Source organism: Hypomesus transpacificus, chromosome 1, assembly GCF_021917145.1.
Source record: "Hypomesus transpacificus isolate Combined female chromosome 1, fHypTra1, whole genome shotgun sequence".
NCBI lineage: Eukaryota > Metazoa > Chordata > Actinopteri > Osmeriformes > Osmeridae > Hypomesus > Hypomesus transpacificus.
The window spans coordinates 3643974-3657963 of record NC_061060.1 but is presented as its reverse complement, the minus strand read 5'-3'; the positions used below and the strand labels follow the sequence as shown (position 1 = coordinate 3657963).

The 13990-nt window shown below is 50.3% G+C and overlaps 1 protein-coding gene across 1 annotated transcript; it reads left to right on the top strand.

The window, feature by feature from the left end:
* The first annotated feature begins 258 nt into the window (after positions 1-258).
* Positions 259-13545, top strand: LOC124470457 (A disintegrin and metalloproteinase with thrombospondin motifs 2-like). Its single transcript, XM_047024366.1, has 19 exons — positions 259-412; positions 749-854; positions 1017-1160; positions 1382-1514; positions 1941-1970; positions 3254-3367; positions 3595-3740; positions 3958-4133; positions 4875-5008; positions 5161-5296; positions 5586-5666; positions 5765-5928; positions 6212-6368; positions 6735-6867; positions 7136-7343; positions 7423-7549; positions 7776-7868; positions 10907-11315; positions 13182-13545. The coding sequence occupies exons 1-19, from the start codon at positions 259-261 to the stop codon at positions 13543-13545; spliced, it is 3009 nt and encodes a 1002-aa protein (XP_046880322.1).
* The last annotated feature ends 445 nt before the right edge of the window (positions 13546-13990 follow it).

The window sequence follows — 13990 nt, the reverse complement described above, 5'->3', positions numbered from 1 at the left end:
CCTCCCAGCTCCTCCTCCCAGCTCCTCCCAGCTCCTCCTTCCAGCTCCTCGTCCCAGCTCCTCCCAGCTCCTCCCAGCTCCTCCCGGCTCCTCCCAGCTCCTTGCAGCCTAGAGAGGAACACACACATGGGTTCTGTCAGGGGGTTCTATGTGGGATCCGGCTGCTTGGTTCAAGTTCTGGCCTCATTTAAAACACGTCAGAGCTTTCTGCTTGTAACACTGATCCCCCCCCCCCCCCCTCCCCCACCCCCTCAGTCCATGTCCCTGATCGAGCTGGGGAACCCGTCCCAGAGCCTGGAGAACGTGTGTCGCTGGGCCTTCCTGCAGCAGAAGCAGGACACGGGGGATGCTGAGTACCACGACCACGCCATCTTCCTCACACGCCAGGAGTTTGGACCCACCGGCATGCAGGGTGAGACAGAGGGTGGGGAGAGAGGGAGGGGAGGGGGGAGATTAGGGGAGAAAAGGGGTGGATTGTGGGGTAAGAGAGTGATGGGGGAGAAATGGAAGGTTTTTGGGGAGAGAGGGATGGGGGAGAGAGAGGGAGATGAGGGGAGACAGAGAGGTAATGAGAAAGACAGAAATAGAGTCAGACAGGGGGGAGGGAGAGAGAGATTAAGGGGGTGGTGCAGAAAAAAAGAGTGAGCGGGAGAAAGAGAGAGAGATGGGCAGAGAGACTTTCTGTATTAAAAGTTAAAAGGTCACGGTCTGATGCAGAGGCCGTGTTTGCTGCCTGTCTGTTGCCTAGGTTACGCCCCGGTGACGGGCATGTGTCACCCAGTGAGGAGTTGCACCCTGAATCACGAGGACGGCTTCTCATCCGCCTTCGTGGTGGCCCATGAGACCGGACATGTGTGAGTACACGCACACACCCATCTATCTACACACACACACACACACATCTACACACACATCTACACACACACATGAAATGAGAGAAGAGCAGAGGAACGAGGAAGCACGTCCTCTCCTCTCCTGGTTGTGGTTGTTGACCCTCTCCTGCCCTCTCCTTCCAGGCTGGGTATGGAGCATGACGGCCAGGGGAACCGCTGTGGGGAGGAGGTCCACATGGGCAGCATCATGGCTCCCCTGGTTCAGGCGGCCTTCCACCGCTTCCACTGGTCCCGCTGCAGCCAGCAGGAGCTGGGGAGATACCTGCAGTAAGCTGCCAAGCTGCACACACACACACACACAGGCACACACACACACACACAGGCACACACAGACACACTCACGTGCACACTTTTGCATCCCCACACGCACACCTACACCCATCCTCAGATGCACACACACCCAAATGGAAGTCACGTGACAAACATCAGTGGCAGTCCAAGTCGTGATAGCGTCATGTGTGATATTTGCTTTGGCTCCTCCCCCCCAGTTCCTACGACTGTCTCCGTGACGACCCGTTTGACCATAATTGGCCGTCGTTGCCTCAGCTGCCGGGCCTGCACTACTCCATGAACGAGCAGTGTCGCTTCGACTTCGGAGTAGGCTACATGATGTGTACCGCGGTGAGACCGGCCTGCCTACACCCTAACACTGTAACCATGACAACGCTGTAGCAAACGACAACACCGCACACCGACACCCAGACACTGGCCGCCTACACCCCGATACTGTAACCATGACAACGCCACGCTGACACCCACCTTACCTACCATGAAACCCAGAACTCTACTGTGGCGTTGTCCCTGGAGAGGTGCTCTGGGTCAGAGGAAGGTTGCATTAGCATCGTGTCACGGTATCACTGATACACTGTGAGGTATTATGGTATGTTTAGCTCGGGGTGGATCCATTCTTCTTCAGCACATTCCGGACCTAACTTGACTAACTGAATGCTACAGCTTGATTGACAGCTGCCTTAGCCTATGGTCACCAGGGCTGTGCACGCTTTGCTAGATTACCCTCTATTCTCTTGTCAAACCCCTCCCCCTCAGCTGCAAAAGGTTGGCCAAACAGGACAACAGGTAAGGTAACCCCTCCCCTTCCTGAAACGTGTGCCCCGCCCTCTTTATGTTTTTCTTTCTACAGATCGTTGCTCTAACTTGTTAACATTCACGTCTTTATTTTAGGTGTTCTTTGTTTCTTTGTCGATTTGATTTCTTGGTGTTGTGCCCATCATCTCGTTCAGAACGTGTTCTGCTGGGTTCCAGGCAGCCTGGTGGTTTTGCTGGGTACTAGAACAAAAAACAGGTGGTAAATAAAACAGCTGGTATGGATGACCTTCCTGCTATAGTCCACAGACAAACAGTCAGTAAGGTCTAGAAAAACAGCTGAAGCAGGCTGGAAAAGCATCTACTTCTTCCCCAGCAAGAATTAAAGCATTAAAGCATCTGCTGTTAACCAGGCTGTAAATATGCTAAATACTGTAAATATAGCTTCTGAATTTCCCTTCTGGGATGAATAAAGTTTGATCTAATCTGATCTAACAGCAGCCTGACAGAAGCAGGCTGTCACCAGGCTGTAGGATCCTGCTGGCTGGAGTGCCTGCTTGCCAGGCTGTCAGCAGTGCCAAACGTGGGCTTACCCTTGACCTTGGTGTGACACCTCCCAGAGAGGTCACATGGGGTCACAGTGGTCAGGAGGGGATCGGCCATCTTGCGGGGAGGAGGGGGGGAAGAGGAGGGGAAGAGGGGGGGAAGAGGGGGAGGTTTAACCAAGGTCAACACTTTTTCAGAGAACTATTTTTATGACTGGTCAATTGACCTTTTGAGTTTGCCCTCCTCCCCTCTCCTCCTCTCCGTCTCTGGTTGGTGTGCATGCTCCAGCTGCATCTTGTGTGGTCATCTGCAGACAGTTCCAGTTTCTGCTCTCTGTGTCCTGGGGCGGGGCCAGGGCAGGGGGGCGGGGCCAGGGCGGGGCCAGGGCGGGGCCGGGGTTAGAGCGGACTCTGACTGCTGCTGTTGTTGTTAATGTAGCTGTTGTTCTGGTATCCTTGGACAGTACAGTCCGCTGGCGTAAGGATGTTGTTGCTGTGGTGTCTTGTATACAGGTGTTCTCACTGGTGTGTTCTAGAGAATGTTGTGGTGCTCTGGCGACAGTGTTCTACTGTGTTCCGGAAAGAGTGTGATGGGAGATTCTAGAGTGCGTATGATGAGGTTGTAAAGTGTGTGAGGATCTTCTAGATTTAGTGAGATGGTTCTAGAGTGTGTGTGAGATGGTTCTAGAGTGTGTGAGATGGTTCTAGAGTGTGTGTGAGGAGCTATTCTGGAGTGTGTGTGTGAGGAGGTTCTGTCTCTGTGTTCTGCAGTACCGGACCTATGACCCCTGTAAGCAGCTCTGGTGCAGTCACCCTGACAACCCCTTCTTCTGCAAGACCAAGAAGGGACCACCCATCGACGGTACCATGTGTGGAGACGGGAAGGTACACGCACACACCCACACACACACCCACACACACGCACACACACATGCATATACAGTATGGAAACAGTACATATAAGATGACACTAACATAACATTATTTATTAAAATAATCAAAAAGTATATAAGAACGCACACACGCACACACACACACACACACACACACACACATTGGTTATTTCTGTGCCCTGTCAGTGCTCTAACTTCCTGTATCTCCTCCAATGGCAGCACTGCTTCAAAGGTCACTGCATCTGGCTGACCCCTGACATCATCAAGCAGGATGGGAACTGGGGCTCGTGGAGCCAGTACGGGGAGTGCTCACGCTCCTGCGGGGGAGGGGTGCAGTTCCGCACACGCGACTGTGACAACCCCAGGTACGTCTCACATCTGTGTGTGTGTGTTTCTGAGTTCGGGCCGGTGTGTGGGCGTGTGTGAGGGGGGAAATGTCTCTGTCTCTGTCTCTCTGTCTCTCTCTCTCACGCTGTCTCTCTCTCTCTCTCTATCTACTGGGGGTGTTCCCAGCTTGTAACCTTGTAGTTTGAGTGTTTTCAGCCAGCTTCCTCATCCCTGCTCTGCCCTCTCGCCCCCCAGGCCAGCTAACGGGGGCCGGACATGCGCGGGGGCCACCTACCAGTTCCGCCTGTGCAGCAAGGAGCCGTGTGACGAGCTGGACAGCGACCCCAGGGAGCAGCAGTGCCGCGTCTGGAACGACCGCTTCGAGTTCTACAACCGCAAGCACACCTGGCTGCCATATGAGCACCCTGACAGTGAGGAGGGGAGGGGCTGGGGAGGGGAGGGGGCTGGGGAGGGGAGGAGGGCTTGGAAGGAGGGGGGGGGGGGCTGGGGAGGGGGGGGGGTGGCTGAGGAGGTGGGGGGGCTGGGGAGGGGGGGGGGCTGGGGAGGGGAGGAGGGCTTGGGAGGAGGGGGGGGGGCTGGGGAGGGGGGGGGTGGCTGAGGAGGTGGGGGGCTGGGGAGGGGGGGGGGGGCTTGGGAGGAGGGGGGGGGGCTGGGGAGGGGGGGGGGGGCTGGGGAGGGGAGGAGGGGGGGGGGCTGGGGAGGGGGGGGGGGGCTGGGGAGGTGGGCTGGGGAGGGGGGGGGGCTGGGGAGGGGGGGGGCTGGGGAGGGGGGGGGGCTGGGGAGGGGGGGGGGGGGCTGGGGAGGAGGGCTGGGGAGGGGGGGGCTGGGGAGGGGGGGGGGGGGGCTGGGGAGGAGGGGGGGGGCTGGGGAGGAGGGCTGGGGAGGACAGAGAGAGTGTGCGGGGGGAGGGGGTTCTCACAGCAGTTTAGCTCAGTGGTATGGAACCACCCACCTATAAAAACAATCCTGTCTTGGAACTTCATTTAAAAGTCCTTCCTCCCCCAACCCTGGACACAGAACTAGTGAATCAGTTGAATTACATCTGCCAAGAGTTTTTTTCTTACCTTTACTGTAAAATCAGTATATGATCTTTATATGTAATGTGTGTGTGTGTTTGTGTGTGTGTGTGCGTGTAATGTGTGTGTGACCAGCCAACAAGCGCTGCCACCTGCACTGTCAGTCCAAGGAGACCCAGGATGTGGTGTCCATGCAGAGGATGGTGACGGATGGAACACGATGCTCCTACAAAGACCACTTCAGCGTGTGTGTGCGCGGGGAGTGTGAGGTGAGAGAGGGAGAGAGGGAGAGAGGGAGAGAGGGAGAGAGAGAGACAAAATGTGTAATTGACAATGTATTCTGGTGTGTATATTGTAACAAGTCAACAGCTAGGCTACAATGTAAATGTTTGTGTTCACTTGGTTGTTTGTTTGTTTCCAGAAAGTGGGCTGTGATGGCTCAGTGGGGTCTCCTCAGCAGGAGGATAACTGTGGGGTGTGTGGTGGAGACAACTCCAGCTGCAAGACCATCAAAGACAACATCAACCGCATCGCCAAGAAACACGGCACTCACAAAGGTGTGTACACACACTCACACACCCGCACACACACACACCCTCTCTACTTGACATACCACACCATCTACTGGTCACACACTGGTCACAAACGGCATCTTCTGGTCACAGAAGCCTTCTACTGGTCGCACACACTTTTTACACGTGTACACGTCAAATGGATGACTTTTCGTTGAATCTGACGTGATCACATGTTCATCACTCGTTATGTCATGACTTGTTCGGAGAGGTTGTCTCTCACAGCAGAGGTGGACAGTGTATAACCCTGTCATCAAATCACCCTTGTTTCCAGGTTTCCTCAAAGTCCTGGAGATTCCACGAGGAGCAAGACACCTGCTGATCCAGGAGCTGAAGGCTACCTCGCATGTTCTAGGTACCCACGACTGTCTTGTCTAGGGTGTGTGTGTGTGCCTGCGTGCGTGCCTTCAGTACGTGTGTGTGTGTGTCTGACCAGTGTGTTATGCTACCCAGCGGTGAAGAACCTGGTGTCGGGGCAGTTCTTCCTGAACGCTGAGGGAGATTACCCAGAATCCCGTTCTGTCATCGAGAAGGGCGTGGAGTGGGAGTATGACAATGACAATGACAAGGACACCCTGCAGACCAACGGGCCTCTCCGGCATGGAGTCCTCGTCATGGTACACACACACACACTCACATACACACACACACCTACACACACACTCACACTTACACACACACTCACACATACACACATACCTACATGCCTAAACACACACACACATACACCCCACATATCCTGTAGTCCAATTCTGTTACGATACATCTATTTCAGTTCTAATTCAGTATGATGAAAGTATAAGGTATGTTTAGTAAGTGAAAGTATACGCTGAGTAAACAGCTCATGTATGTAGGATGTATCTAATGAAAGTGTGTGTGTGATGTGTGCCTCCTGTCCAGGTGAGGATCTATGGTGAGGACGAGGTGAACCTGTCCTATAAGTACATCATCAACGCAGACGAGCTGACCACCATCGAGAGCAACACACTGGAGGAGGACTCTGCCTACGAATGGGCCTTCAAGAAATGGTCCTCTTGCTCCCGGCTCTGCGGTGGAGGTATTTCAATGGAACACCGCTAGCACAGGAAGTCTCTCTGGGATGGGGGGGAGGTATTTCAATGTAACACCGCTAGCACAGGAAGTCTCTCTGGGATGGGGGGAGAGGAGGTATTTCAATGTAACACCACTAGCACAGGAAGTCTCTCTGGGATGGGGGGAGAGGAGGTATTTCAATGTAACACCGCTAGCACAGGAAGTCTCTCTGGGATGGGGGGAGAGGAGGTATTTCAATGTAACACCGCTAGCACAGGAAGTCTCTCGGGGATGGGGGGAGGAGGTATTTCAATGGAACAAAGCTAGCAATGTCTGTAGGGGCTGTCTGTTACAACTGTGTGTGTGTGCGTGTGTGTGTGTTGTCCCGCAGGTAAGCAGATTGCTCGGTATGGCTGTAGGAGGAGGGCAGACAGTAAGATGGTCCAAAGACGTTTCTGTAAGAACCTCAAGGTCCCTCTGTCAGACATTCAGGACTGCAACAAGGAGGCCTGTCCACCACCTGAGTACGTTACCATCTATACCCCTGCCTTTCCTTTATCTCTTTTTCTCTACTTCTCTCCCTCTCTCTCACTCTGTATCTCTCTGTCTCTCTCTCTCTGTCTCTATCTGTCTCATTCTGTCTCTCTCTCTCTCTTTCTCTCTCTGTCTCTTCCCCTCTCTCGGTCTCTCTCTGTCTCTCTCTCTCTGTCTCTCTCTGTCTCTCTCTCAGTACATGTGCGTGGCTTCTTGTCAGCATCCCTGGAGGTAGTGAGTGTTCTCTGTGTTGTGTAGGTGGGTGGTGGGTTCCTGGGAGGCCTGCAGCAAGGTGTGTGGAGACACGGGCACTCAGAAGCGCTCCGTCACGTGTGTCCAGACCTTCCGGAACGAGGCCCCCAGAGAGATCCACATGAAGTACTGCAACGACCTTCGACCCGTGTCACGCCAAGCCTGCAACCGCCAGCCCTGCCCTGGCCAGTGGAGGGAGGGGCCCTGGTCACAGGTGTGTCCGATGACTTCCTGCTGTGTGTGTGTGTCCAGTGTTTGGTGTCATTTGTTAACACGTGTGTGTGTGTGTCCAGTGCACGGTGTCGTGTGGTAACGGCACCCAGCGCAGGGTGGTCAGCTGTGGCATGCCAGACACCAGGAACAAGTGTTCAGAGAGGAGACCAGAGAACGTCCGCACCTGTCGCCTAGCACCCTGCCTCAGTGAGTCCAGCTTATTATGGGCTGCCATACAGTATCCACACACACAAACACTAAGTTCAAGTTTTAAGTCAATTACAAATAACTGTTATTATTGTTGAATATTCATAATAGAGTTGTATTGGTATGTTTCAGCAATGCTCTTTATTTTCCTGTTTTTCTGAATTTGTGTATATTGTGTCTTTGTGTGTGTGTGTGTGTGCGTGTGTGTGTGCGTATCTTTCCGCAGAAGGCTCCTCCGACCAGAGCAAGAACGGCAACATCCTGATTCAGTGGTTGTCGCGTCCGGACCCAAACTCCCCCAACCAGCGCATCTCCTCCCGTAAAACCTCCTTGTTCAGCCGTCAGCCCCGCCTGCGGGCCGGCCTCGCCCCTATGCTGTGGGCCCTGGGCCCACCTCTGCTCCTCTCCTTCAGGGGCGGGCTCGCCCCCTGACCCCCCCGCCCCCGCCTGTGGCCGCGCCCCTGTGCGAGCGCCAGCTTTCACCTTCTCTGTGGGGGGGGGGGGGAGGGGGGGGGGGTCTTGTCTCTCTCTGTGTGGGAGAGACTGCCCTGGCTCCTGTCTGTGCTCTGTCTCTCTCTCTCTATCTCTGTCTACAGTGTGGAGCGTTGTGTTGTAACCGCTGGACAGTCGAAATCTAAAAGATTAACATTTTAAAAAACTTTGAGTGGAAAGGGGAATTGTGGGTAAAGACGAGCGGCTGTCGGGTGAGAGCGGCTTGTCGGGGGCGGCTACGTTTTGAGCGAGCGGGCTGTGCGTTGCCTCGGTTACGCTCCTCAGACGCGGGCGGCTGTTTTTTTGTTTCCGCTCCGCCGTGTTAGGGAGACAGGTGTGAGAACAACCACAAGAAAAGAAGACAGAAAAAAAAAAAAAAGTTTCAAAAAGAAACCGGAAAGCTTTATTGTGAACGTGATCACAATGAGGACATATCTACTAAAGTGTTCATCTCCCATCTGGGTCGATTCTGGAATGAAAGAGGGGGTTTCAAACCATTATTCTGGTTCCATTCTCATGCTGACAAAAAGTCTGCACAGGAACAGGAAATGATGTAGGCAACCCTTTAGATGTTTTGGTGTGGGGCTTGGCTGAGAGGTGAAGAGGCTTGGATGAAGGCCACTTCAGCAGGGTAGTCAGACCATCTCATCAGCCAGCTTCTCTCTGACTGTTATACTCAAGCTCAAGAAATGCAGCTTATTTGTGCTTGCAAACTTTAAACAAATACATCTATAAATATATTTGTATTTATATACAGTATATATATATATAAATCTAAATCTATATGAGTAACAATAATATGAATAACGATGTTGTACCATGAATAAGCTTGAGCTTATTTGCCTAAACCTTTGGACTGCTATTGATCGATGAGATCCTTGACTGTTAAGTGTATTTTTTTATTGATTTTACATGAATGCGGAAGTAAATCTTTGGTAAGAGCGGAGGGTAGGAGGGGAAGTACAGACGGACTGTATGCAGGACTTGGTCAGCAGGTTGCCTCTCCACTGTCTCAGAGGGTCATGTCTCTTTTCATTGCTCCTCAGTTCTGTAGGGAAATAATCAGCTTCTGTCATTCAGAACAGTCCTTTCACATTCCTCACCCGATGTCACTTGAGGGAGGGGCTGTGTGTGTGTGTGTGTGTGTATGTATGTGAATGTTCTGCATATAAACTCATCCTTGTGTGCGTGCGTGCGCGTGTGTGTATGTCTTCGTTCTGAATGAGAGCAACGTTGAGAGTGTGTTTGCACGTTCGCAAACGTTTCACGCGTTTGTGTGTGTGTGCATCTTTGTAAATGCGTCTTTGTGTGTGTGTGTGTGTGTGTGTGTGTATCTGCGTGAATGTGGCTGTGTTTGCGTCTGGGTCCGTGCATCTGTGTGTTGGTGTGTTACTATTCATCCTGGCTTCTAGTTCTCATCCAGACCAGACACAGAAATACCTCATGAATCTTCACCAGAGAGCATCCGTCTTGTCTATCAGACCACCACCATCACCCATTATGAACAATGCCTTATCTTGGATTGAATGTAACGGCATTTATCTGTGAAAGGAGATGGCTTTACTCATACAAGTTTATCAATCACCCAGAATAGAGGCAGCTTCGACCGACTAACAAACTCACATGCCAACCATTAAGACTCCATTGACCAATGGCACGCTGGCCTTGTGTGGTCCCTAAGTGGGCGGGGCTGCTCGGGGGCTCGGGAGTTTAAGCCCCCTTGAGGCTGGTGGTTCTGTGTCGTGAGCTCATGTTTCTGTTGTGACTACGTAGCGAGCTATCTGAGGTTCAGTGCAACATGGCTGGGGTGAGACCAGGCCTGACATGGCACTGCAATCCTGTATATAAACATTGGTGTTGACTGTATTTAATAACCTTCATGACTGTTATCTTCTTACTTATGGAAAAAAGAAACTATAATATTATATAATATGGGTAACTGTTTTGTGGCTTCACTGGTCAGCTGTGTGTAGCTAGCCCTGTGTCGGACTGACGTTGGGCTGCATTCAGACGGACCACGTGCACTGCGTCTATATGCACTTTGATTTTATCAGGGAAACTTTATTAATGTTTTGTAAATGTTTCATATGACACTTAACACGTGCCATTCCAGTTTTTACATCGTCATAGAAATTCTGTATTTTATTTATTCGACAACGACAACAAAACAATATCGTATTATTTTATGTAATCTATTCATTTTATTTATACATTGACTATGAAACTGATTGGTTGATTTCCAAGTAATGAAGTGTTTTACCAAAGTAACTGTGAACTTTCAATACACCTGAGTTCTTTTTCTTATGAACAGAATCTATATTGAGGGGTCATCTCATGGTTTCACTTAACTGTCATTATCAACTGCAAAAGTTGTATGAATAAAAAAAGTTGGAAAAATGTTGAAACGGTTCTCTCAACACAGGTTCTTAGAGATGTACCGTAGTGTCCAAGCCTCCAGCCACCAACCACATACAGACATATTAATGCTTAATCCGAAAATAAAAACTTTAGGCTATATCAGAGAATAATTACCCAGATATGTGAGGTGTCAGCATTAGAATATTCCTCTTAACCGCTTTCTACTCTGGACTAACCTGGCAATCCTGTTTGGCTTGCTCTCTGGACTAAACTGCTGTAGCAACCCTGACAACTGCTTTGGGTGGTCACCATGACAACTTCTCAGGGTGGTCACCATGACAACTACTTTTCTGGGTGCTTGGGGCTCCTCCCTCTCCTGTCTCTTCTGCTGATGGTCTGGCTTTACTTCTTCTCTTCTGCACTCAGTATGGTGTACACAATCATAAACACACACAGACACACACACACGCACACACTCTCAGATCTCTGTGTTTTCTTCCCAAACAGGCCAGCGTTGTCACGGAGACCGATCAGTGTTCTGCCGGATGGAGGTTTTGAAGAACTACTGTTCTCTGCCGGGGTACCAGAGGATGTGCTGCAAGTCCTGTAGTAACTCCACCCTCACACACACCCTCCCGCCCTCCAGTACCTCCCCCACCAGGGTCAACACCTCCTCCACCACCAGGGTCACTACCTCCTTCCTCACCAGGGTCACCACCTCCTCCACCACCGGGGTCTCCACCTCCTTCACCACCAGTCAACCCATGGTCACCTCCCATCCTGCCCCTCTGCCCCCACCTGAGATAAGAGACCACAGTCCTCACCGGGATCCCACACCGACATCAACACACACCCCTATACACACTGCATACACAACAGACACACCTATACACACTGCATATACAACACACACACCTATACACACTGCATACACAACACACACACCTATACACACTGCATATACAACACACACACCTATACACACTGCATACACAACACACACACCTATACACACTGCATACACAACACACATACCTATACACACTACATACACAACACACACACCTATACAAACTGCATACACAACACACACACCTATACAAACTGCATACACAACACACACACCTATACAAACTGCGCACACAACACAAACACCTATACACACTGCATACACAACACACACACGTATACACACTGCATATACAACACACACACCTATACAAACTGCATACACAACACACACACCTATACACACTGCATACACAACACACATACCTATACACACTGCATACACAACACACACACCTATACACACTGCATACACAACAGACACACCTATACAAACTGCATACACAACACACACACCTATACAAACTGCATACACAACACAAACACCTACACACACAGCATACACACCTACACACACCATACACACACCTGCATCTACCACAAACATACAAGCACACACCAAACACACACGTACAACTATTGCTTCTGAATATAGCACACCATCAACTATGGATCTTGAAGATACCACACACACACCATCTACAAGGGATCTTGAATATACCACACACAGAGAGACAACTATGGATCTTGAATATACCACACACACACCCGTAATAGTTACCAAGTCAAAGCCAAAGAACAGCCAGAAAAGTGATCCACTCCTAAAGCTCAAGCTAAATACAAATCCAAAGAAGAACCCTAAACCAAAAACAATTCCAAAAAAGTCTACACAACCAAAAGTGGTTCCTAAAAAGAATCTTCAACCCCCAAAAGTTCCTAAAAAGAATCTTCAACCCAAAAAAGTTCTAAAAAAGAACCCTCAACCAAAAACTGTTCTAAAGAAGACTCAGCCAAAAGTCACAGCAAAGAACTCTCAGACAAAACCTCCAAAAGAGAGTCAGCCTAGTCAGCCTAAACCAGGTTCTAAGAAGAACATTACTTCAAAAGTAGCTAAAAACAAGAACCTTCAACTAAAAACTGTTACGAAGAACCCTCAACTAAAAACTGTTATGAAGAACCCTCCACCAAAAACTGTTCCAAAGAAGAACCCTCAACCAAAAAGTGTTCCAAAGAAGAACCCTCAATCAAAACCAGTTCAAAAAAAGAACCCTCCACCAAAACCAGTTCAAAAGAAGATTCCTAGACCAGAACAAGTAAAAAAATATGACCCTCCACCAAAATTATCTTCGAAAAATACCTTTCAACCAACTAAAGTTAAAAAACATGACCCTCCACCAAAAACTGTTCCACAAAAGAACTCTCTGCCACAAATGTCAGAATTTACCACTACAACCCCAGCCTACCACACGACCAGGGAGAACCCTTCGTTTACCCTCCGGTCCAGCACTGGCACATATACCACAACTCCTAGCATGCACCACACCAGTTCTAGAACTGTCAATATGACCTACATCAGTAACAATACTAACTTGACACCCAGTGAAATCTTCTATGACATTTCATGGACTGGAACCACAGCTCCCAGCAACCTCTTCAACGATGATGTCATAAACCCCACCGAAACCATTTACTTTGATGAAGTCACAATGTCGAGTGGAACCATTCCCTTTCACGATTCTCCTATCCCCAGTGTAACCTCACCCTATGGCGACATAACAGATTCCAGCAGTGGTGATGTCGCAATACACAGTGGGGATGACATCACAATTCCCAGCAGAACCTTGCCCTACAGTGATGATGCCATAATATCCAGCGGAACTGTGATGTTTGATGGTAATGATGATGTCACAGTCTTTGTCCCCACTGTTTTCAGTGATAATTGGTCAGATCTAACCACCTCTACCTGGCTAGACCTACCAGAGTACATCCCTCTCAGTGTCACTGTCCCCATGGAAACCCAGACGCCCCCTCCAGAACTGACCCCCACTACTGCATCTCTGACAACAATCACCATGGCAACCACAGAGCAGAGTCCTGCCCAGTCCACTGGGGAGGAAAGCAACGCCATCCATCTCCCCGTCGGGCTGGGGGGCGGGGACAGCTACCTGTCCCAGACCAATCAAATCGCGCGGCGCAGAGTGTTCCTACGGGAACGCACGCGCAACAAACGTATCGAGGAGCTGCTGGAGGAGAAGAGAAACTTCCTGCTCCGCATGAAGAGAGGGCACAGCACCTGACTGCCCCCCATGGTCCTAAAACCCCTCTGTTCTCTCTTATAGAGATGGACTTCTGCTGTGGCAGACTGACTTTATATCAGCTAGCCTAACCGCTGGCTGCTGGGATTCAGACACACACACACAGACTCACACACACACACACAATAAGCAACATAGCAAACTGGACTGTGGAGTGCCCGTATCTCTGAGCGAAACACATTTTGCTGTGTCTGGTCACCCCTGCTGCCATGTGCAGCTCTGTGAGTGAATCAATGATTCTGGAAATGTTTAGTCCTCTTCTGTGCCAAAACAACATCACAGAATCTTGACTTATTAATGTGTATCATATTTTTTAGAAGCTAAAAAAGAAAAAAAATGAATAAATGCCTTTTTGTATCGACAGCATTCTCCAATAGAAGCTTTCAGGGTGCGTTCTGTTTGTATCTGGTTTATTATGGGACCAACT

Excerpts from the sequence above, each read along its gene's own strand:
- LOC124470457 (XM_047024366.1), top strand. The coding sequence starts at position 259 with ATGTCCCTGATCGAGCTGGGGAACCCGTCCCAGAGCCTGGAGAACGTG. Across the intron at positions 1,161-1,381 it reads GAGCTGGGGAGATACCTGCA|TTCCTACGACTGTCTCCGTG; the intron begins GTAAGCTGCCAA and ends CCTCCCCCCCAG. Across the intron at positions 3,741-3,957 it reads CGCGACTGTGACAACCCCAG|GCCAGCTAACGGGGGCCGGA; the intron begins GTACGTCTCACA and ends CTCGCCCCCCAG.